Below are 26484 nucleotides of genomic sequence, written 5' to 3' on the forward strand. Positions count from 1 at the left end.
AGGCTCCTGTCATTTGCAAGGTGTTTTCCTTAAAACAATCCTAGGAGACACTAGGGCAATACAAATATAATCTACAAAGGATGGTCCTAGCTCAAAGAGGTTGGGAGACCTGCCCATGGTCACATGGCGAGAGCAGAAGAACTTAGGGCCTCTGACCCCAACTCCAATGTTTATGCTCTTTAATAAATGGCCACCTTGGCTGAGAAGTCAGGCAGACCTAGATTCCTGCCCCAATATCAGAGCACTCATCAAGTCATAATGTAACATGTTCAATACACTGCAGATTTCAAACTTTCAATTAATGCAAGAGAATCCTGGAACTAGCAAATGTTGAAAACGGAAATAAATCAAATCACTGAAAAACTATTAATACACAAGCATACACGTGATAACTGCCAAAGCATTACTTTTTATTTAGGGGTGGCAAGAGGGGATCACTTTTAACTCAAAGATAAAGAAAAGAGCTGTGAGATTTTGCTAAGGAACATAAAGGTTGCATGCCCAATCCTCATATTCCAGATGCACTACAATTCAGCCTCTGTACAGGGTAAAAGCTACTTAAGCCATGCCTAATTTGCATGCATGTCTGGGCATACAAAGGCTTAAGTATTCAACAACCTCATCTCATCCATTTTCCATTTATTTAATAATCTTTTATTTTGTCTTAGTCGGAATAAAATGAGAGCTTAAAGAGTGATTCATATTCATTATGACTCGTGTGAAGGTTGGATTTTCAGGTTTCTAAATCACATTTAAAAGTACACTCTGAGAAAGGAAAATACTAGGACACCTGAATTCAAGGCTATGAGGGTCATGGCATGGAAGGAGCACAAAAGAACTTTCTGCTTGTTTTCCTAACTCAGTCTTTCCTTTGTTGTTTCTGTGTGGTTTTGTTTTTAACAATTTAAATCAGTAATGCAAGTAGCCACAACCAACAGCTTCTCTGCCAATGTGATTACATTTCAACCTACCTTACAAAGAAAGTTGATGTTGAAACCCAGCGACTGGGCATTTCGGGACCCTGAGTTCATGTAGTTGCCAACCAGGAGTACCAGCTCTAAGAGTCGATTAAAGCTTTCACTCTTTTTCATTTCTTCACAGGCTAGAGTTACTGCCATGATACCCGGTTTGATGTTGTTTACATGTTCTTCAAACGTGAGCTTGAAAAGGATGCTATGGAGACGAGGTCTTAACATTTTCACTGAGCTCATCTGCAAGACAAAGGGATTCTCCGTAAGAATGCACATTTGAAAAAAAAGAAAGTTTCCTTTAGAGTTCCCTCTGGCAAGAGAGAAGCTCATGCAGAGCTCTGGATTATAACAACTCCATAAGCTGTACCTCCCAGAAGGGTCTTTTTAACCTTATGTTTTTCCTTAGATATCCAGTTGGGAGAGTGTACCAGAAGTTTCTCTGAAAACAGTGCGCTATTCACCTTGGACAACCCAGTATAATGAAAGTGACCACGTTCATTAGAGAAACAGTCATGTTCGACAGGTGCATTTACGTACGCTGACTGCACTATTAATGGCCTCCTCAAACGCATATACTTTCAAGGGCCTTCTTCAAGATGATTTAGGAAAATCTGCTGCAGGATATTGAGAGGAACGAGTAGGCCAAAAGCAATGGCAAACAACACTGGTGAGGCTTGATTTCCTAAGAAATTACCTATTGATATGCTGTTTAAAATCCTCAGACTGGCTGTGATTGAGCAATTAATACATTTTTCAAGAGTATGAAGTGCTCCTTAGATTTCCATTCTTTTATATATATATACACACACACACACACACACACACACATACACACACACACACACACACATATGTATATATATACACACACATATATATTAAACATTCATATTCTTTATAAAGAATTTCAAACACTTGTTAAGATATGGATGCTAAATGTGTCATGGTAAAATCATAGGAACGTACTTTCAAGTACACATTTCGAAGATCCTTATATTGATTTTGTCCAAAGCAGTTCATCTTGGTTTTAATTACTTGTATCAGAGCCTAAGTGCACATTAGACATTCCCTTTGGAACAGTTGCCACAATTATGAATGCCTTCTTAATCCTTCATAACCTATGAATAAAAAAACCGGGCCTACACATAACAATTTTTGGTCTAGCAATGAGTAACTAGGCTAAGACAGAAGCATATTCTAAACAAACAAAAGAAGGATTCTAATTTCTAATCACAAAGATATTCATACACATTCCTTATTCCAAGCACAGTGTTAGACATATAGTATGTACTTAGCAAATATTGTTTGGCCTGATGTTTAAAAAGAGATTTGACCACTAAAATAGGAATAATAATAAAAATAGCTATTAGCGTTTCTATAGATCTTTAGAGAATGCATATGTATATATATACACACATATATGTTTTTGTAATATATGTGTGTGCGTGTGTGTATGTGTGTGTATGTGTGTGTGTGTGTGTGTGTGTAAAATTTTATCCTCACAATAATCCTGTGAATTAGATGCTATTATTATCCCCATTTTACAGATGAAGAAACTGAAGCAGAGAGAGGTTAAGCAAATTATCCAGATCACACAGCTAGCAAGTGTCTGAGGCAGGATATGAACTTGGGCCTTCTTGACTCCAAGGGCAGACCTCTATCCACAGTACCACTCAGCAGCCTCCACAGGGAAGTCTATAGCACTTTGAACTAAAGCCTAATTCCATCTGTCTTTTCCCCTTGGAAAAGCATAATCCAACCTTTGTTGGAGCTCTTGTAATTTGATCAGAGGGGAAAATTATAACCAAATTTGGTCGGGAAATATAAATCCCTGTTTCTCTTCATTCTCTCAACCTGGCCCACTTCATTCAGATCACCACTTTGGTTCTTTAACATATTCCCTGTGAGGTGGGCATCACTGTTCTGAATGAGTATCCTTTCCAAATAAAAAAGGTGATCTGCAGAGTAATTCTAAAGACAGAAGATTATGTGAAGTCTCTTGGTTGAGGGGGTCTCATCCTGTCCCTAGATATTTTAGCATATGACCCAGTTCTGTCCGAGTATAGTAGATTTTGGACAAGAACTTACAGATCACCATTTTCTAAGTTACATGTCAAATAAAGGCTTTCACATTTTGATGCCACTTCTTTTCCATTCCCTTTTATGTGGGATATTCCAGCCCATTTTCCAATATTCCACCTCACTAATGGAGCAGGAATTCTACACAATTAATTTATTATTTTTTGGATTCTTTCAAATAAATAAAAGCAATATACCTTCAAGGTCTGTATGTTCAGATAATCACCTAGCATTTGTCCAAACAAGTAGTATATGCTGATTATGATCTACTAATTCATATTCCTAATTCATTCTTTGAAATTTAAAGTTCAAAACAACATTCGTGGACATATATTGCACCCCCTTGCCAATGGATGAATTATTCAGCCTCTGCTTTAAAAAAAAAAAGCTCTTGTAACGTACTCAGGGTCACACAGCTAGTAAGTATGGGAAGCTGAATTTGAACTCAGATCTTCATTACTGGAAGTCCAGTGTTCTTATTTACTATACCACCTAGCTGCCATGAAAATAGCTAGCATTAATATGTTGTTTTATTGTTTGCAAGGAATTTTACATGTCAGATCATTTGAAAATTATAACAACCCTACGAAGCAGTTATTATTATTCCTATTTTACAGATGAGGAAACTGAGGCTCAGAGGGGTTAAGTGGCTTGACCAATGTCAAGTCTGTAGTAACTCTGGTGTCAAATTTGAACTCCACAGCACTATGAACTGCCTGTTCCTTCCTTCCCAATAGTGATGGATCAGGACTCTCTAATTCTCTCCACCCTTGTCCTTGTATGGGCAGGGAGCTTCCAATTACAATCTTTCCAATAAGATAGAGGATAATAATAAGCACTTAATAAAGACATGTTTATTATCACTATACTCTTTAGTCCACTAGGCCTTAATATCTGCTCTGTTATCATACCCACCGGACTCCCAGGAATTGACAATGTACCCTAATGACCCATAAACTGGCTTTGCCATCCACCCTGAAGCTGCCCCCTTGGGAGCACTAAACTCTTCTAACCAACCTGCAGCTGAATTCTTCCACATGCGCGGTCTCTCTCTCCCAAATAGAACGAGTTCCTTGAGAACAGAGACTGTCTCACTTTCCTATTTTTATTCATGGTGCTTCAGTTAGTAGGGATAGTTAACTAGACCTGTGGTTTCACTAACTCAGGACTCCCAAATGAGCAATCTCTCTCTAGCAATGCACATTCACATCTTCTGCACAACTTGGAGAGTTGTGCAGACACTGACAAGTTAACAGATTTGCTCCAATATTAAGAGAAAGCCAAAAGTCTGTTCCCAAGAGTCAGAGTTCATCCTGGGGAGTTCTTTCCCTTAGTATCATTCCCTCACATTGGTTCCACCACTCATTAGATATGTTACTTGAGCAAGTCAGTCAATAAGCATTTATTAAAAGTTTATCAGTACTGTGTTCCTCAAATAAAAGCACTTAGCACAGTGGTAGACACAGTACTGGGGATACATATGGCCCCTGCCTTCAAGGAGCTTTCACTCTTATGGGGGAAGACAATAGATAACAGGGAACTGGAAAATGGGAAGGAAGTACCCATGAGGAGGGAGGAATATACTGGTATAATGTGGAGAATGACACATGGCTACTCTGAGGCCTTCTTCAAAACACAGGTTCTGTGAGAAACTCACTGACGTGAGACTGTCTTGTGCTTGCAGAGGTAGAAGGAGAAGGCAGATGAAATATGGTGGCCAAAGTGACAGAGCACATAGTTACTTAACCTTCTGAGCCTTAGTTTTCTTTCCTATCACATGACAAGCTCAACCCTGACCTGACTTTTTGAATAGGGGCTCCAGTGAGAATCAAAGATTAGAATGTACAAAAATGAGATTTGTAAAATCAAGAAGGGCATTTCAAATGAAGGTAGCATAATTATGCAAACAAAACCCATTCCTAGACAAAAGATAGCTCCACACTTCAACACATAGTTATTAAGTACCACTATGTGCCAGGCCCATGCTAGACTTCTGGGGATAAAAGTGACCCCTTCCTGCAGTAGCTTCATGTACACATACAAGGAATTAGAGAAAGCATACAAAATAAATACTAAGTCCTGGGGGTAGGGTGAGTGACGGGGAAAGGAAGCACAACAGGGGCAAATCAGGAGAAGCCCCTTAGAGGAGATGGCACCTGAGCTGAGCCTTGAAGAGAGCTAAGATGCCAGGAGGGTGAAGTGATGCAAAAGAGAGTCACAAGCACAGAGGTAAAAATGGAGAACAACAAACAGGTCAGCCTGGCGGGAACACCAAGTGCCTGAGGGGGCGTGCGGCGCAATCTGCCTGGAAAGATCACTTGGAGCTACTCTCCAAAGGGCTGAAGGTTACACGGAATCCCACAGACAAGAGAAAGCCAATGACTCCATTCCAGCAGGAAACTGACAAAACAGGCAACAACATTTCCTGTTTAAGACAAGTCTTTGATTCCACTCATTTAAACAAGTTTGCTATGGTGCCAGGCGGTGTGCTAGGCTAACTAAAGTATACAAATAATGCATCCCCAGCCAGGTATAGAATTATTAAAAGGCACTTGAGTACACCTAAGTGATGTAAGTAAATAGAACAAAAACTATGTTGAAATATGTTTGTTTTCAGTTGTCATCCCTTGCAGCACTGCAGATGACTGGCATTCTTTGTTTTATCATTCATTCCTTGAAGTGCTGTGGGACATTGACCACGGTGGTGTATTATGGCAGAGATTTATTTGTGTTATCAGGTACTTGTCTATCAAAACCACATCAAGGGGCTCTCATTTCTTGAGCTGATTTACACCATATTAAAAAAAAATGCAGTGAGAGCAGCTACAAGTGGGTTATTTCCCCACAGAGTTGGACGTACTTTTGTTTATAATCTAAGTCTCATACACTTCACTACCTACGCAGCTGGTGAATACTACTCCGCAATCCCAACGTCACATTCATTTGCAGAAAAAGGCAACAAACATTAAAGCCCATACCAATGTGTGCTCATACTCATGCATGTGCACATAGACTAGTCCCTGTAACCAAGGGATCCCTATAACTATGTTGCTGTATGTAGAAAGAGAGCCTATCATTAGCCTGCAATCTTTCTTAAGCTCATCTTTTTCGAGCTGGGAGGGACCTCAGAAGTCATTTAGAGCAGCCCTTTCTTATTTGACAGATGAGGAAACTGAAGCAGAGAGGTTGTGATTTTCCAGTGGCCACAGAGTTGGTAAGTGGTGGCAATGGGATCTGAAACCAAGTCTTCTGATTCTAAATCCAATGCTCTTTCTTACATGTATGAGTGTGTGTGTGCATGTGTGTGTGTGTATTCTTGTCCAAAATGAATAAGTGAGCTATTAAAGCAAAGATGGATCAAAATTCCATGCTAAAACTCAAAAATGTAAACAATTTTCATTTTTATTTAAAATAGGCAAATGTAATTTTATACCAAAAAAAGCACAATAATATATATGTATATGTACATTTATTTGTGACTAGAAGGGATGTTAGGTATCAGTCCAACTCCTTCATTTTATAGAAACTGAGACAGAGGTGAAGTGACTTGCCCAAGGTCATATGGAATTTGAACCCAGGCCCTCTGACTCCAAATCCAGTTCTTTTTCAAGTGAATCAAACCACTCACTTAGAAGGGTCTGCTGTCTTTACTGCTTACACATAATGTATGTCTGCTTCTCTTTGATACTGTTTACTAAATGTTTCATTGTGGAATACAGATCTCTCTAGATTTCCTTGTATTCTTTATATGTGCCATTTTTATGGTACCATAACAATATATTATAATAACCTACAATAACTTACTCAATCATTGTGCAATAGTTGGAAACAGAAATTATTTCCAATTACTAGCTAGCACCAATCAAAGAGCCATAGATACTTCTGTATAGAGAGTCGTCCCCCCCCCCCCCCCCCGCCCTTTCCTTTCTTGTAATATATCTCGGGCAACAGTTAGGAAACTCTGGGCTCCAGACCTCTGAGAAGGTAACAAAATTATTACAAGAGAGCCCTGAACCTACATGCACACCAAATACTGCCATTCAGAATTTACTTTAAGTCCAAAAATATGCAGCAAGAATTAGCATAACAAAAAAGGAAACATACCCTTTGTACACAGAATCTGCAAATAGGCATTATATTTTTTTCCCAATTTAGACGATGTGATTAATGAAATAAAAAATCAGTTAAAATGTTACCAGAAAAAAGTGGGAAGGAACAAGGCCTGGCAGTACCAGATCTTAATTTGTGTTCCAAAGCTATAATCATGAAAACAATTTGGTACTGGGTAAGAAAAGGAGTTGATTAGGGGAACAAATCAGGTACACAGTATACAGAAACAAATGAACACAGCAGTCTACTGTTTGATAAACACAAAGATCCTGGCTATTGGGGCATGAACTCATAATCGTTAGGAAAACTGAAAGGAAGTCCAGCAGAAATTAGGTTTGGGTGAAGATTTGACAGTGTATACCAAGATAAGCTACAGATGACTATAAGATTATATAGGGGATTAAGTCAACTTTACAAGAATAAGAGATATTCCCCAGTTGACAAATGGTCAGAAGATATAAATAGGCAGTTTTCAGAAAACAAAATCAAAACTATTAATAGCCATATGAAAAAATTATCTAAATCCCTAATAATTAAAGAGATGAAAATTAAAAACAATTCTGAGGTTCTACTGCTATACTCCTTGAATTGGCAAAATTAACAAAAAAGGAAAATTCTGGAGGTGCTATGGGAAAATAGGTGCATTAATATGCTACTGGTGGAGATGTGAACTGGTTCAGTCATTCTGGAAAGTAATCTGGAGAATAATCTGGAAATTATTCCCCCAAAGTTCTTAAAATGTGTATACCCTTTGACCCAGTGATATCAACACCCCAAATAGATCAAACAAAGGGAGAAAAGGACCCATTATGTTAAAAAATATTTACTTTTTGTGTTGGCAGAGATTTGGTAACTAAGGGGATACCTGTCAACTGGGGAAAGATGGAACAAATTGTGGCATATTAATGTGATACATCTTAGTACGTGTTTTTAATAAAAGGTAGTTAAGTCTACTGACTTATTGTAAATAGGAAGCTTAACAGTAGGGCATTATGAGCTATAGCAGTAGAAACAGCCACCCACAGTATTTAGCCCCTGGAGCCCTGAAAGTAGTCTACCCTCTGGGACTGCAATTCGTGAGAGTGAATACAATTTGAGAGAAGACTCTTGAGAGTTATTACACTTCCAACCGTGAATAACTGAGTATAATCCTACAAGGGAAAAAATGGAACTTTAATAATATAGAGGACTTTCAATCAAAACTGAGCAGAAAAAAAAATTGAAAACACAGGAGTCAAGAAAAATATAAAAAGGTAACTAGATTTAAGGAAATGAGAACCAAGATATTATCTGAGAAGTTCTAAATTAAGGGTTTTCTGCATCTAAACTAAAGCCTTTGATTGATTAATTGATTCAACAAAAGGGTCTAGGCCTTGCTCTCACTCAGTTCATCCTTACAATTGACTCAATAGAGAGATTCTCACCTAATAAAGATATAAGGACTAATGGGGGGGGGGGAGAGGTTACCAATTCAGGTGCCAATCCTCCTTTACATATAGAAAAGAAATACAAAATGATTGAGGGAGAGCCCCTAACAACTAGAGGGAACCAGAAAATTCTGTTCCCTCCTGGGAGATAACACTTGAGCTGAGCCTTGGAAAAGAGCTGGGTGTTCCCAGAAGTAGAAGAGAGGAAGGAGTGCCTTCCATGCATGTGGAATGGTAGCCTGCAATATGATACTGAGCTGTATAGGATGTCACATCCTTGGATGATACCATAAGCTCCTCCGAGGTAGGGACTCTATTGTTTTTCATCTTTATAGGCTCAGTACCAAGTACAGGGACTTGTACAACACAGGTACTTAATAAAAGTTTGTCAATGGATTAAAATAGTCCTCGGATATAGCAATGCAGCCCTGTACTAAGGCATTTGCACTAAAAATAGAAAGGATTGGAGGTCTGTGAAAGGTATTGTGAAGATATAATCAACAAGATTTGAAAATGCTGTGAATGTGGGTGGTGAGGGAGAAGGAGGCAAAGATAACAGCCAGGGTGACTGAGTTAATGGCAGTGGCACTGACAGAAATAGGCACATGAATTAGGAGGAAAAAAATAAAAGGAACAAGAACATGAAAGCCTGCATGGGAAAATTATAATATACAGAAGACTTTATGTAACCAATTTGTCCCTCTAAAAACCATCAAGCCAACTGTTTTTTTTTTTCCAGAGAAAATTAAGGTACCTCTCAAGATGAACATACTGCACATATACATACATATGAGAAGTAAAAGTAGTGGATGTACTAAAGACATTACATTAGAAAATACAGAATAATCAGAAGGAAAGAAAAAACATGTGACTTCATTAGTGAGTAAGCAAATGTGAAAAATACTACATTGCTAACACCCCAGAGAATCCAGTATTCTGTATGAAAACCAATGATCTGTTCAAGTCAATAAACCTTTGTTTAACACCTACTGTGTGCAAAGCACTGTGCCAGGCACTGGGAGCCACACAATATTTTGCTAACATCCAGCTTACTTTCTGTTCTCAGAGAGCTTATAACCCAGTAGGATCCAGGGGGAAAATGAGTATTCCCTTTTTACCCGATTATGCATTCTTTAATAGAATGCCTCCACTTCAGTTCATCTTGGCTTGGGAATGGTGCTTCCAAATGTCACTAGAAAAGCAGTGGCCTTCCTGCCCCAGACATTTTAAAACACAAAGTAAGAATTCCAATGGGCCAGCAGCAGGTGCTGGTAATCCAGGCCTTCCATCGTAAAGGTTTTCATGTGCTCAACTCTCCATGTCTTCTTGTCAGATTATAGCTTCACAATGTCTTTAATTGAAAAAATATGGGTAATTTTGAAGTCAGAAAAACAAAGTACCGATTACTAAAAGAACTAATTATTGCCTTCCTTTCCTCAGAAGATGTGTTAGTTTAATAGACATACACAGTACGGGTCTGCATCCCCAGCTAGAGATACTCAACATTCCACACTCCTGCTGGGAATTCTAACTGTCATAGCCTTTCCTGATAAGGTTTATGGATTTTTCTTAAAGCCAAGGAAATATGTGTAATTAAGATGATGTCCTAAACTAGAAACTGAAAGGGAAAGGTTAGGGAGTGAACCATTGGCAGGCTGTGTGGCCAGGCTTCCCCAGGCAAACCACTATTAGCCCACTCCAGAAGGAAGCCAGGATTCCAGGCATGCCAGGATTTTCATCAGGTTTCTAGGCAAACTTGCAAGAGCTTATGTCCTCTTCCTAGCATGAGTCTAAGACAGTGGTTCTCCATCTTTTTGGTCTTAGAACCCCTTCCCCTTTACATTCTTAAAAACTGAAGACTTCCCAAGAACTTTTGTTCATGTGGGTTACAATCTATTAATATTTACTCTATTAGAAATTTAAATATCTTAGCATTATTATGAAAAGAGGTTTGACCTTTCAGACCCTCTAAAAGGGTATTAGGGACCACCAGGATTATGCTTGGAGAACCACTGGCTTACACTTATGCTGACAACTCCTATACCAGTAAGTACATTAACATCACCAATCCCATAAGGACATGACTCCAAGTGTCTGTCACAAGCAGAAATTACACTGATTGTGATTTTCACTTGAAAAGAAGATTATACTTCAAAAGCATACAAATGCTTGCTTTAACATATAACTGTTCTAAAGCTATGAAAATGTATGTGGTATGCCAATTTTCATTCAGAAACAGAACAAATATCAAGTTGGATATTTCAGTAAGTAACCCAATTACAATATATTCCTCTGCTTAATGCATTTTAAATATCTGACCTTTATTAAAATTGATGGGCACACTGATTATGTGATGAAGGTAAATTATGAAAACACCGTACTGATGCTAAGAAATCTACTTTTTTTCAACTCAATGTGTAACATCTTATTTTCTCTTATACTTGTGTCTGAAATATATTCTTACTAATAACACAAGTCATTGCCCCTACTGAACTTTTTCCTATAATAAAGACAGTTGCTAATCCAATTAAATGATAACATTTTCTTTTAAAAGAAAAAGTCATGCTGAATCCTAGGTAAAAGTAAAATTCAACTACATTTTTACGCTAACAGATAATGTAATCTATTAGGCATCTTCTTCAGTAAGGTTACTAAGTTAGTAGATGGGGACACTTGTAAGAAGGCACTTAAAAAAGCCTCTCATATTCTTGCGTTTGGATCAGTTTAGAACTACCTGAAAGAACAAATTGAAAGAGCACGAAGAGATGAACACTACAATCAAGAAAGTCTGCAGAGGAAGACCATGGGATATTTGCCCCAGCATTTTCCTATTAAATATTTCACAGTAATTTCTATAAATGCCTTGGAAAAAAATATATATATACATATGTGTGTATGTATATGTGTATGTATATGTGTGTGTGTGTGTGTGTGTGTGTGTGTGTATACTCATCAAATTCAGAGATAACACAAAGCTAGGAGCGATAGTTAATATATTAGATGAAGAAATCAAGATGTAGAAAGAGCTTGAACTCTAGAAATGCCGGACAAAAACAAAAACAGCCCCCAAATGAATACCTCTTCACATAGTGATGCTTCCTGAATGCCTTCCTAGAGACGTTCCTTTCCAAATTGAAGCAGGCCAGTCCTTGGGAAAACAGTTCCCTATTAAATTCCACCCTCCTCCAAGCCTTTCCAGCTGGGCTAGATTTGGTAGAGCTTACATTCCCCTGGTGTAGTCTCAAGGTCATAATGAGGCATCCAAGGAAGATGTCAATTGGAGTTATTTATGACATTTCTCATAATCAATCTATAAAGCTGAAATTTAGGGACACAATTATTGTCTTAGTAATTTCCTTCCTAAATGTGATATTTCACTAACTTCTCTGGGTATTTCAGATGGTGGTGTATTAAATCACTCACTGCCTACAAAAACTGCTTTATAATGTCTTTGATCTTCCAACAAGTGGGTGTGTAAGAATGGTGGGCAGCAAAAAGAAATGGCCAAGTTACTCTTCATGTACTCAAACACAAAGAATTATTTATGGTTACGAGTATAAACAAGAAAATTGCTCCATTTTATATTTTGCTTTTAGTTCCAAAGCTCTATTGTTATTTTACGTCTCCAAACTTTGTTTCTTCACTATGATGCCAAGTAGATTCTTCCTGAATGACTTCTTTAGAAAACTAATACATTTTCCCAAGATAAACTACATTCATGAAAAATGCCTTCCAAGAACCTGGATGGTATTCTGACTGAAGACACACAACCATCACACACAGATGAATGTTCCAGGGGTACTATGATCTAGGAAATCTTTGATCTTTGATGTATTATGTCATTTAAAGTGTTTCTATTTAATGCCTAATTAATTTGGTTGACTTTTCCCTTAATTCTAAAACTCCAACTGAAGTAAAACTTAACCAAGAATTTTTTACCTGGTCACCTGGATTGTTTCTGATGCTCTAAGTTAAATACTATGGGTATAATAATGATAATGATGATGATAATAATAATGATAATAGCTAATAATTATATAGCACTTTAAGGTATAGAAAGTACTTTACAAATATTGTACCCTTTGATTCTTACAACTTTGGAAGGTACATATTAACATTATCTCCATTTTACAGATGGGGAAACTGAGGCAAATAGAGGCGGTTTACCCACGGTCACACAGCTAGTAGGTGTCTAAGGCTAGCTTTGAACTCAAGTCTTCCTGACTCCAGGTACACTGCTCTATCCACTGCGCCACCTAGCACTGCACAATCCTATTACATCTATTTGAGTGAGCAAATGCATTAAAGTACAAGTGTGCATAATAAATAGTTTTCACATTTTCAAAAACAAGGGTTTTGTCATAATCTGCTTTGTAAGTATCCTCTCAAACTTTAATCTAAAACTGGATTTTGGAAATATAAAATTCTAAGTCAGAGGACCCTCCTTTGAGGAAAACGATCAACCTACAATATCTGGAGTACAAGAATAGCATAAAAGATGCCAACTGCTTAGCTCTATGATGAACTACCAAAGTCATGACATGGAGCACATCTCATCAGGTGCCCTAAGGACTTGTAATGAAATTCGTTCAGCTTCTTGGTTGCTTCCAGACTAGGATAAGCAATAATTTAAAAGTATATGTGTTGTACAATGATCAACTGTGAATGACTTAGCTATTCTTAGCAATACAATGATCCAAGACAATTCCGAAGGACTTATGATAAAAATGCTCTCCACCTCCAGAGAAAGAACTGCTGGAGTCTGAATGCAGATTGAGGCATTCTTTTTTTTAAACTTTCTCTATTTTTCTTTTTTTTGGTCTATGTTTTCTTTCACAACATGACTAATATGGAAATATGTTTTGCATGACTGCACATGCAAAACCTCTATCAAATTACTTGCCTTCTCAATGAAGGTGAAGAGAAGAAAGGGAGGGAGGGAGAGAATTTGGAACTCAGAAAAAAAGGTTAAAAATTGTTTTTATATGTAATTGGAGAAAGATAAATATTGATTACTTTTTTAAAAAAATGTATGTGTTGACAGTCAGTGTAACTGAAAACAGTATTTGGGCAGTGTGGCAGCACAGTAGATAAAGTGCTGGGCCTGAAGTCAGGAACACTCTTCTTCTTAAGTTCAGACACTGGGCTTAGACACTGACTAGTATGTCACTTCACTCTGTTGGTTTCAGTTGCCTCATCTGTAAAAAGAGCTGGAAAAGAAATGTCAAACCACTCCAGTATCTTTGCCAAGAAAATCCCAAATTGGGTCACAAAGACTCAGACACAACTAAAACAACTGAACAACAGTAAAAGTAATTACAAAACTCAATAAGCAACTAGAATGCTTTTCTTGTCAACATCTGTAGCAAATGCTAACTGTGAGCTGACTGTGTGGGTCTCTCTACTACATACCACAACTCCAAACTGTTCTGGCTCACAGAGGTCAGCATATTCATCCTTCAGTTGGGCTAAGGCACTAAGTTCCTTCTGCTCAGGAAGATTCTTTACCAGGTTCTGAAAGAAAGTAATAAGTATACACAAACGTATTGTTAGGTAGGTCCTAGTATTTATATGTAAAGACAAATATTTCAGGAGAGGAGATCTAAGACAAAGCTTTCACTATGGCTCTTTGCTAGCATAAAGAAAATGTCTACTCTTCCCCAGTGGAAGGGACCCCACACTGGACTCATGAGCATTTTTACAATGTGTCAAGTGTTTTCCACCCATTAACTCATCTGAGGCAGGCACTACAGGAGTCACTGTTCCCATTTTTCTGATGAGGAAATGGAGGCCTTGCCCATGGCATGGTCACTCATCAGAAGAGGGCACAAATGCTACTCTTCTTGGCCTTGGATGCAGCACTGGAGGCACAGCAACATGTTCCCATTCAAGATGGTCATGACAAAGGTCACCTGTTTATGCTCAACTCTTGGCTACTATGCATAACTTCCCTTAACATTTGAGTAACCAGACATGGCACACAGGCTTCTCTCTCTCTGTGTGTGTGTCTCTCTCTCTCTCTGTCTCTCTCTCTCTCTCTGTCTCTCTCTCTCTCTGTGTGTGTGTGTCTCTCTCTCTCTGTCTCTCTCTCTCTCTCTCTCTGTGTGTGTGTCTCTCTCTCTGTCTCTCTCTCTCTCTCTCTCTGTGTGTCTCTCTCTCTCTGTCTCTCTCTCTCTCTCTCTCTGTGTGTCTCTCTCTCTCTCTGTCTCTCTCTCTCTCTCTCTGTGTGTGTCTCTCTCTCTCTCTGTCTCTCTCTCTCTCTCTGTGTGTGTGTCTCTCTCTCTCTCTGTCTCTCTCTCTCTCTCTCTCTCTGTGTGTCTCTCTCTCTCTGTCTCTCTCTCTCTCTCTGTGTGTGTGTCTCTCTCTCTCTCTGTCTCTCTCTCTCTCTCTGTGTGTGTCTCTCTCTCTGTGTGTGTGTGTCTCTCTCTGTCTCTCTCTGTGTGTGTGTCTCTCTCTCTCTGTCTCTCTCTCTCTCTCTCTCTGTGTGTGTGTCTCTCTCTCTCTCTCTCTCTCTCTCTCTCTCTCTCTCTCTCTCTGTGTGTGTCTCTCTCTCTCTCTGTCTCTCTCTCTCTGATCTTTCTGTTTTGGTCAAAAGCAAAGTTTGAACACATTGATAGTGTTGCCTCAGTGACCAATCCTATGGTTTCTCTGTTAAAGCCTGCATCTGCCTATGCAATGATTTATTCTGAAACTCCCATACTTTAAGTTATTGGGGTTTCAGAATAAACCAATGACAGAGATTGCTGGACTCCAATTCAACAATAAGTTCATTGCATTTGTATCATGTTCATATCATATTAATTTATATCATAAATATGTAAATAGTATTCCAAAATTAAATGAGTTGCTGGGCCTTTAATACGTAGCCAAATATTTCCATCTTCATTTTTAATAGGAAACGTTTTGCCAACTACAGCAAACATTATACAGGCATGTTTCCTTGTATGTGTATGGATGTATCTAAAAACAGAACTGGCTCACAGCCTCATGCAAATTCATCTTCAAAAATTACCTACACTTTACAAAATTTTGTAAAAAAAAAAATTCTGGCCAGCCTAAATCTGATAAACTGTACTTGGCCTAAATGAAAATTCCCCATTATTAAAAATGGCACTATTTATGCACACAATGCATCCCTATGTTTAATGGGGAATTAAGCAAAAATGATAACATCTGCTGCATACTCATGTTTGGTGCCTGGGAGAATAAAAATTGATTAATTCATTTGAACAGCTCCAGCTAATCCTAAACTTTTGGACAGACCTAATTGTTGTCATGTTGGCCTTCAACCAACATGTGAGGAAACTCTATAGGATTTCAATAGGTTAGGAACATGATATTACGATATAAGACAGACATTGACACAAAGCACCCGACTCCCACCAAATAACATCCAAAGAAAGGGTAGTCCAGAGTTTTCTACAGCACATGCTTTGGTTTCTTTTTCTCTTCATTCTTTCCCCTCCCCCTACATTTTACTTTCCCTTGGAGCCCAAGATACTGCTGGCCTGTGACTTAGGAAATATACGGACACATAGATAACTGTAAAATTATGTGGGGACTGGAAATAATTTGCATTATTCAAATACAGAACATTTTTTAATGTAAGCAAAAGGGTAGATTCAGAGTTGTATGTTCAGAAAAAGATAAGTGAAGATTAAAGATTTATTTCTGCTTGTCCAGAGAATGGGGTAAGGAAATATGAAAAAAGCTCTTATCTTTTCAAAATCAAAATATTTGTTGATGCACGAAAATTATTCATATTTTGTTTGCTTGTTGTTAATGCGATTTTGTGAAGTATTCCATTAAGGAAAACAAAGACTGATTCTGATAACTTGAGTGATTTTCACTACAGTGAAAACTAAATTAGAAAGATTAGGGATAATGTTATTAAAATTAGGGAAAAAAACAATTATGCATACATCAAACTCTCTATTTCAATGATAAGTTTTAACTACTAAAACAAAGATTATGGAATGGATAAAGCCCGATGGGGAAATGAACTTGGCGTGGAGACCTTTTTTTCTGTTACTACTACTCCATGCAACAGGTACCCTGCCTATGCTTTGGAAAACTCCATTCGTTTGCTCTTGGCAGCTCTACAAAGGTGAACCCATTCATGGAGCTTGGATCTCTTCTCATTTGAGGCAACTCCTTCCCTTACAAGACAAATACTATACAACTAGCAATGCTCAGTAAGGTCAGGGTATAAGCAAGCAAGTCTCTAGATGAAATGACTTCTCTTGAATTCATGGTAGATTAAAGTTTCTAATAAGGCTGGAAGTGTGAACTGGCGGTCAATGATTCAGCTGCCCCTCAGATCTCAGACTACTAGTGACCAATTGGCCAATCCATAATAACAACAACGATAACAATAATAATAACTAGAAATATGTAGTATTTATGCTAAATATAGTACAGTATAGCATATAGTATTTCTATTAAATAAATGTATATGCATAGAACCTACTACGTGCCAGGTACTGTGCTAAGCACCTTGCAAATATTATCCCATTTGATCCTCACAACAACCTTGGGATGTAGGTGCTATTACCATCTTGAATTTACAAAGGAGGAAACTGAAGCAAACACAGGTTAAGTGACTTAACCAAGACTGCACAGCTAGTCCATGTCTGATGCTGGATCTGAACTCAGGTTTTCCTCATTCCAGGCCCTGTGCTGGAATCCAGTGCACCACCTAAATGTCTCCTGACACTATTTACACATTTTTACACTCATATGTAATTGATGGCAATTCTGAGACATGCTGACATAAAAGCAAACACCTACTTGGAAGGCAAAAAAAACCAAAAAAACCCCCACCAAAACAAAAACTGTGATGCAGAGTGGGAAAGACAGATGTAAGTATTGTCAGTCTTGTCGCTAAACAGTTACATCTTTAGGACTCTATTTTCAACAGAAAGCCCAATTTCAAACGTGAAAGTCAGCACCCTGCTTGAGGCCACTGTTGTTGATATCCTCTCTAAGCCAATGGAAAGGATGAACAGTCCTTGAGGTGACTGCATCCCACCTGGACCTCTTTTTCCCTTGAGATGTCATTACTTAATGTCCAGCAAATGGAAAACCAGTTGAGGGTTGATGATTTGGAAGGTTACAAGCTTCAGCCTGAAAAATATCAATGAGCTGAAGTTGAGAATCAAAACTAAAGAGAGCACCTCTCCCCTTGATTCTCCCAACAAAGAAACTGTTGCCATTTGAATAGATTTTTCTCTTCATCTTTTAGAAATCACAACCTCCATTTTCCAATGACTGTCAGTGTGAGGAAAAAGAATTCCTCTCAACAAAACAGGGACCTTGAACTACTTTCCCTGTTTCTTCAATTACTCCACAAACACTTCCAAACTTTATTTTCTTTAAATGTTAATTGCCCACTTAAAGGTTAGTTTAGTGCAGGTATTGAACCCTGATGCCCTTTCCTTCTTGCCAAAACATAACCTTTCTTTCTTGTCTCATATCATCTCATTAAGTCATTCCAGTATTAGAAGAACATATTAAGGGTTCTTTATGATTAAGTCCATTCAGCCCAATTCAACAAATATTTAGTGAATGGCTAGTGTAAGAGACTTCTTCAGACACTGTGAAGGATAAAAAGATTGACAAAGCATTAATTACCCCATGCCAGGTACTGTACTAAGCATGGAGGATACAAAGAAAGGTGAAACACAAAGTCTCTACCCTCAAGGAGCTCACAGTCTAAAGGGGGAGACAACATGGAAACAACTCTGCACAAACAAGATGTATACAGGATAAATTGGGGGCAGTTTCAAAGGGAAGACCCTACGATTAAGGAGGACTAGGAAAGGCTTCTTGCAGAAGGGGAAACTTTAAAATGAAACTTGAAGCAAGCCAGGGAAGCCAGAAGACAAAGACAAGGAGGGAGAAATTGAGAACAGCCAGCAAAAGTGCTCAGTTTGGGGAGATAGAATGGCATATCAAGTATGGACCAGCCAAGAGAATAGCAAAGAGGCCAGTGCTACTGGATCCCAGAGTACTCAGAGGGTAGCAAGGGTCCAGCTTATAAAAGGCTTTGAAACCCAAACAGAGCATATTTTATTTGATCCTTGACATAACAGGGAGCCAATGGAATTTATTAGTAAGAGAATGATAAGGTCACACCTGCACTTGGGGAAGATTAACTTGATAGCTTAGTGTAGAGTAGATTGGAGAGGTGAGAAATTTGAGGCAAGGAAAACAACCAGTATCTACTGTAATAAACCAGGCATGAATTGATGAGGGCCTAGAGTAGGGTGATAATAGTATCAGAGGAGAGGAGTGTATGAGAAAAGCTGGAAATGACAGAACTTGACCGCTGACTAGATATAGGAGGTGAGAGAGTGAAGAAGTGAGGACAACAACTAGGTTATAAGCCTGGCTGACTAGAAGATGGTGGTGCCTCCTGTGCAGTAATATGGATGTTTTGAAGTGGGGAGGCTTTAGGGTAAGGGGGAAAGATAATCAGTTCAATTTTGGACATGTGGAGTTTAAGATGTTTTTGGGACACCCAGTTCAAGATGTCTAAAAGACACTTGGAGACGTAAGACTGCAGGTCAGCACAGAAGTTAGGGATAAAACATGTCTATCTGAGAGTCATCTGCATAGAGCTGATAAGTACAAACAAGAGAGCTGATGTCTCTAAGTGAAATAGAATAGTTGGAAGAGAGAAGATAAAATGGAAAACAAGTTTACAGAAGCACAAAGGAAGAAGATATTTTTAGCTAGGAGGGATCAGAAAAGGTATCATGGAAGTAGTAATGTTTAAGCTAGACTTTGAAGGATGAGTAACATTCTGAGAAGCAAAAGGTCATTTCATGAAGGCAAGACAACATGAAGACAAGATCAGGAGCAGGAAAGTATCCAACATATTTGAGGGTACTTGAAGTGCCCACCCAAATCTCTTTCTGTAGGCTTTGTAAGTATGACCAGTTATCTTTATAATTAAAAAAGTTCTAAACCAGAATAGGACCTCTAACTTAGAACACAGAAGGCTGTTCCACAGAGCCACTATTGTCTTAAGCAGCTAATTAAAATGTTTGCTGTAGGAGTAAAACAACATTGAGACTGGTTTAAAAAGTTTACCTTTAAGGATAAAGAAAGGATTAAGGAGAGGCAAAATGACCCTAGTGGGTAGAGCTAGTCTAAAAGCCAGAAAGACTTGGGCTAGAGTGCCACTTTTAACACATGCTAACTCTGTGACCCTAGGCAAGGCATTGAATCTCCCAGTGCTCTAAATGACTGTCCATGACTACATACTACAGAGAAGATACAACTGGAATACTGGTCATCAGTGTACTAGGCCTAATGCCTAAAAAGCATTCTAACTTTAGACAGATTCATCTTCAAAACATCAGCCACCAGGGTACAAACTGGGGTACAAATCTTTCTGGTTCCCAAAACTCCTAAGGCCTAAGCTTACAATGAGTCCTGGTGGAGGAAGAACCCATATTTAACGAAATCCCTATGGTACTGAAGAGAGCAACTATTTTTACAGCTAATTAGGCATCAATAGAGTTACCTGTAATCCCTGATGCTGGGGGGAGGGTAATGCCAGTGGGTCACCTGAACTCAGGACTTGGGAGTTACAGTAGGGCTAAAGACGAGTGGGTGCGTACACTAAGACCAGCACCCATATGGTGGGCCCCAAGGAGCAGGCAGCCACTAAACTAAGGAGGGGAGAAGTGGTTCAGGTCAGAAATGGGAAAAGCTCAAAGTTTTTGTGCTCATCAGTGGAGGATCAGGATGGGGAGTGGCTGCCGTTTACTTCTGACTTGAGAAAGATATGGAGACTCAGTCTCCAAAATTAAAGCAAAACAAACAAAAAAATACCCCAAAACATTATTAAAGGCAATCTTCTGTTTTAGCGCCATACCTGTCATTTTTGTGGCCCAACTAAAAGGCTCTCAATAAACGTGAAGGAATCTCACCAAACCCTGACATAAGGCGACATCAGTCAGTGGTCCCAAGAGCAGAGCAGTTCAGCTCTAGGGATTCCTACCCAACCTGTCACCTTGCTCCTACCTTCCCCTCTTTCCATGTAGACCCTGAGTCTAATCTGGCCTTCTCTGCTTCTGCTCTTATGCTCCCTCAGTGTTGATCCACTGCCCTTCTAACCAGCTGCCTCTCATCATACTGCTCTTCAGCTCAGCACCCCTAGAACTGATTGCCCCACACTCACTGAGACTGTTCTGCCTAACACTGTGTCATTATGACAGTAGTGTATAATATGAGACAGCATACATCTGGTAGATATACTCCTAGGGGGAAGCTTCATCACTTTCCCTCCCATCAACATCTCTCTACCTCTGACCAAGGACCCAATTCCAATATCACCAGCTGCCCGCTGGGAACTTTCCACTAGGATGTCCCACCATACTTTTAAAAAAATAAGCCTAAAACACAAGGCATGCATTTTCTTCAAATACATTTCCTTTCTTAATTTCCCTTTTTTTCGGTCAATATCACAACCATTTTCCCCATTAGAGCTTGGCAGAATGGAAACAGGACTGGTTGCAGAGTTAGGAAAGACCTGCATTCAAATCCTGGGTCCAACAGTTACTAGTTGTGAGAACATGGGCAAATGATGTAGGCTCAATAAGCTTCAAGTTTCTCATCTATAAAATGGGAACAACAGTGTTACTATTATCTACTTCACAAGAGTACTATAAGGAAAGAGCTTTGCAAACTTTAAAGTACTCTAGAAAAGTAAGTAGAGTCTGTCATGTCAAAGTTGTCCTTTGTTCATCGCATCCAATCAGCCGCTAAGTCCTGCCCATTCTCCAGTCTTTTAGGTTCAAACCTGACTATCCATTTTCTAGTCCAGACAAAAACACATGGGACTTAAGCATTTTCTAATTTAAGTTCAATTAAATTCCTCAAAGCTTTCTAATTCTGCATTCTATATTAATACAGGTTTACAACTCCTATAATTAAAAAAGAAAAGTAATTCAATACATTATGCATGTAAAACAACTCCCACAAATGTCATGATCTTATTTGCAAGAGGAATCTATCATTTCTAAATTAATTTCTATGATTCATAATTAAGCTAAGAGATATTTATCAAAAAAAAATTACACTTTTGGTGCCAACCATCTTTTACTTCGTTTTGGTCCCAATTTGTCCTTAAAGAAAATGGCAAATCATCAAGGCTCTAAATAATGGTGTTGAAATTCAAAGTCCTTCCACACAACGGTCACACTCTTCTGATGACCTGAAAACACTTGGCCCATTGTGTGTTAGTATCTGCATCTGAAGAGTCCCAGCAGGGAATGGTACAAATGGCATTGCCAGTACTTTTCCTTTTTTGTTAATATAGATTCTGTTTCAAAAGCTCATTAATTAAGAAATGTTTGTTTCCATCCCAAGTAGAAAATTAAATTCCTTCAACCTCATCATAGGGGGCCCATGTTCACAAACCATGGCATTAACAGAAGTGGATAGTCACCTGAGGCTCCACACATTTTTGCACTTCTTTAAGAAGGAATGGGGGTGGGGGCAGAGAGCCCAATTTGACAGTGCCATAACTCTTCCTGGGGCACAAAGGACAACAATGGTAAAAAAAAAAAAAACATGGTGAGCAGTCGCAATAAACCCACTCCAGTAAGGGAAGAGTGAGCTACCTGGGGAAACCTCCTCCTTCACTAGATAGGAACTCCTTTACAGAGCCATGGGTAGCTATATTCACATTCAAATCATTCTAAATGGGAAATCTGCAAATATAAAGAAACTATCCTCTCAGCCCACTGCACTGAAAATCTGGTTGTGTTCTGAGATCTGCAGTAGCGCCCTACTTACACGGCTTCACTTGGCTGCTACCATGCTAACATTGGAAAGCTGCTTCTGGTTCATGACTGTGCAACGAGGAAAATCAATCAGAGATTCAGAAATGCAAGTGATCTCAATCCTCAAAGACCATCTAGTTCAACTCCCTCATTTTATGGATGAGAAAACTGAGACCCAAAAAGGTTAAGTCAAATAATCAATATGCATTTATTAAGCACTACTGTATATGTCAGGCCCAGTGGTAAGCCTTGAGAACAGAAAGAAAAAAAGCTGACTTAATATTACTCTCCTTCCTGTGCTCTAGGGTTGAGCCAGACTGGCCTTCTTGCTGCTCCTCCCATGATGCATCTCCCATCTCTTTGCCTTCATGCTGGCTGTCCTTTATGCCTGGAAAATACTTAATTTTCACTGCACCTCTTAGAATCTCTGCTTTATTTCTAGGTGTGGCTCAAGTACCACCTGCTACATGAAGACTGGCATGGTCTCCCACCCAGGACTTATTGTCTTCTTGCAAATTTTTTTTGTTATCTTTTGTATTTATTTTGTATATCTTCTGTAAATACATATCTACATGATATTTTGTCCCTTAAAATGTAAGCTCTTTAAAAGACAGGCAATGTTTTAATTTTGTTTCTATATTTCCAAAACAGAGAAAAATATCTGGCCTCCAGTAGGTACTTTATAAATGCTTGCTGACTGCTTTGTACATAAGTGAGACAATATAATAATGGTAAACAGAGTTGGCTTCAGAGTCAAGATGACCAGAGTTCTCCTCCTGCCTCAGACAAATCACTTAAGTTCTCCATGTCCTTGGCAACTCCCTAAGACTCTGTATAAGTAACTCATCATCATATCAATGGAGGGAGTTTCCCCAGCAAGGTTTCCCACCCCTCCAGCCTATACAGATACATTATGTGTCCAGTCAACATTTTTGTGGCTTTCCTCTGATCCCTCTCAAAAGTATCCACATCTCCTAAGGAAATGATCAAGTTTGAAGGAAAGATGATTTTGGAGTGAAATTGTCAGCTTTAGCACAATTGAAATTAGTAAAACGAATGAATGAATTCAAGGAGAGCTAACTAGCTGAACAAAGAGAGAAAACATTATATATGAAATCTTAAAGTTAGTTTTCTTTGAAATAATACCCTAGAAGCAATATTCCAACTCTGTGTAATGATAGCGCATAACAGTGTATCTAACCTGGGGCATCAGGTTTCAAAGAGACATAATATCAATAATAGTCCTTGCTCCATTTCTTAAAAATTGATTGCTTTCCAAACTAGAAATATATATACATATTTATTCTAACATACATTCATCCAGGCAATCCCACCAATATTAAATGTAAAACAATGAGATGGCAAAAAAGCAGGATAGATTCTCAATAATGTTTGCTGAACACTATAAAAATAAATTGCTTATTACCCAACACACACAAGATAGCCGGCCAAGATAGGATCGGTAAATACAATTGTTATTTCACACTTGTCTCACCATCTTCAATCCAGCATATTATATCATTCAATAGATATGATTTCTTTCCTAACAACGACAATAATGATGATAGTCAACATTTATATAGTGCTTACTACCTGTAAGGCACTTTACTAAACAGTTTACAATTAAAGTCACACTATTTGAAAAAGGTGAGGGCTAATGGCAATGGAAAAGAATTTTGGGCAGTAAAAAAGGCAAAAGGAAAAGGTAAAAGGGAAGCAACAAATTAGGTAAAAAGAATTCTGGCCGAAGTGCCATGTTACATATGTGGAGGGAAGGAGTCAAAGGAGGCCTGATGATTCGGGAGGAGGTTGCAGGATACATTTTGGAATTTGTACATTAGGGACTAGCTACCATGCCCTGCTGTCAGTCAGTCAGTCTGTCAGTTAACAAACATTTATTAAGTACTTACTATGTAATAAGCACTGCGGAATACAAGGAAAGGCAAAACCATTTCCTGCTCTGAAGGATCATTCTCTTTAATAGGAGGGTGAGGGAACATAGGAGCAAAGAAGCAAAATACAAAGTGGGTGGAAGTTCAGTTCACAAGGGCAGGAACTAGCTGCAAGAGGAGTGGGGGCCCTGAAAAGGTCTGTAAAAGGTGGGAGAAGAGCCGAGTCTTAGAAACCCAGAGTTGGTCATGAGGGATAGAGCATTCCTGGCATGCCCAAACACCAATGTAAAGGGCAAAGGACAGGAGAGGGAATGTTCTATTTGATGACTTGAGAGATGGAAGAGGGTGTGGAGGGGAATAAAATATAACAAGTGGAGTAGTAGAGAGAGGGAAGGTTATGAAGGCCTTTAACTGACAAATAAAGTTAATATTTGATCCTGGAGGTAATAAGCTGCTGACAGAGCTCCCTGAACAGGAGGGGGATGCAGTTAGACACAGGCTTCTGAAACAGCCTGTTGGCAGCTTCATGGAGGATGCATTAGAGGGAGAACACAGAGTATTAACTAGATGCCTACTGCAACAGTACAAGCAAAAAGTGCTATGGGTTGAAAATAGGCTCATGGCTGTGTCAGTGGAAAGAAGATGATGACAGATGTCATGAAGGTACAAACAAGAAGATACGTAGGGTGAGGGGAGGCAGGAGTCAAGGATGACACCTATGACGTGAGTCAGATGACTGGGAAGATGGACATTTGGTACCCATCAGCCCTCTTTCTTTCTTTCTGCTTTGTTTCATGAATTCATGAACTTTTGTTCTTTCAGATGAATTTTATTTTTTGGCTCTACATAGTAATCATTTGGTACTTCGAGTGGTATAAAACTTAATATGTAAATTAATTTGTAGTTATTTTCATTACATTGGCTCAGACTATCCGTGAGCAAGCAATGTCCCCAATTGGAAGGAGGACAGAGCCAAGATGGCAGAGAGAAGGCAGGGATTACTCTGAGCTCTCCCCAAAACCCTTCCAAAGACCTTTAAATAATGCCCTAAAACAAATCCTGGAGTGCAGAACCCACAAAAGGACAGGGTGAAACAATTTCCTGTGAAATACTTTTTAATCATTCATATTAATATACAATTTTTATAGTTTTTCCAATATTGAATCAACACTTCATTCTTGTTATAATACCAAACTGGATACACCTTTTGGATATGTTGCTATAGCCTCTTTGCTAATATTTTATTTCAATTTTTTACACTGACACTTATAGATATTGGTCTGTAGTTTACTGTATATTGATGCTAACTGGTTTATGTATTAAGATAAGATTTATGTCACAGAAGGAATTTGGTAGGATTTCTTATGTGTCTATTTCTGCAATTCTGGAATTAACAGTTCATTGAATGTTTAATAGAATTCATTTGCAAATCCAGGTGGTTCTGGGATTTTTCTTCTTTTGGCAGCTCATTTATGGCAGAGATTTGTTTATTTAAATCCTCTATTTCTTGTTCTGTTCATCTGGGCTTTTTATATTTTTAAAAATATTCACTCATTTCATTTAAATTATCGGTTTCATTGGAATGTAGTTGGGTAAAATAGTTTCTAATGATTTCATTTACTTCATTTGTTGGGAATTCTTTTTCATTCTGATATTAGCAATTGGTTCTCTTTCTTTTTTCATCTGACTACCTAATGGTTTATGTACTGTTATTTTAATGTTTATCTGGCTTTTTAGTCGTATGCCCAATTCATAGGTCTGTGCTTCCGCTATTTGTTCATTAAAGTGTTTAGAGATATAAACTTTCCCCCCCAAAGACTGCTGCTTTGGCTGCATTCCAAATATTCTAGTATATTGGCTCACTGTAGTTATTTTCTTTGAGAAAATTAACTATTGTTTTTATGATTTGTTGCTTGACACACATTCTTTAGCATTGTAATCTAGTGTTCTGTTATGTTTTTATCTAACCAACAAAAGTATGTAGAAAAACAGAAACATTAAACAATCTTTTACTGACCATAGTACAATAAAAATTATAATCAAAAAGTAGCATTTGAAAAAATAATTTTAAATGGAGTCTAATAACATAATTAAGCTACTAAAGCATAAAACTGTACTAAGACTTTTGAGACATCCTGTATATGTTAATTGTTAATATATCTTTGATATGAAACCCTTTTCATAAAATTTTGATACAAAGATTTTT

General features: G+C 38.3%; 1 protein-coding gene across 3 annotated transcripts in view; it reads right to left on the reverse strand.

The window, feature by feature from the left end:
- The window catches only part of DIAPH2 (diaphanous related formin 2), an 817355-nt gene that overhangs the window by 444080 nt on the left and 346791 nt on the right, over positions 1-26484 (reverse strand). For all 3 annotated transcript variants that reach the window (XM_078147949.1, XM_078147948.1, XM_078147947.1), the window contains 2 exons: positions 14000-14101; positions 972-1211 (listed from right to left, as the gene is read on the reverse strand). In XM_078147949.1, the coding sequence (XP_078004075.1) occupies positions 972-1211; positions 14000-14101 (342 nt within the window). The remainder of the gene's footprint in view (positions 1-971; positions 1212-13999; positions 14102-26484) is intronic.

Source organism: Phascolarctos cinereus, unplaced genomic scaffold (genome assembly GCF_003287225.1).
Source record: "Phascolarctos cinereus isolate Bilbo 61053 unplaced genomic scaffold, phaCin_HiC Scaffold_8;HRSCAF=390, whole genome shotgun sequence".
Taxonomy (NCBI): domain Eukaryota; kingdom Metazoa; phylum Chordata; class Mammalia; order Diprotodontia; family Phascolarctidae; genus Phascolarctos; species Phascolarctos cinereus.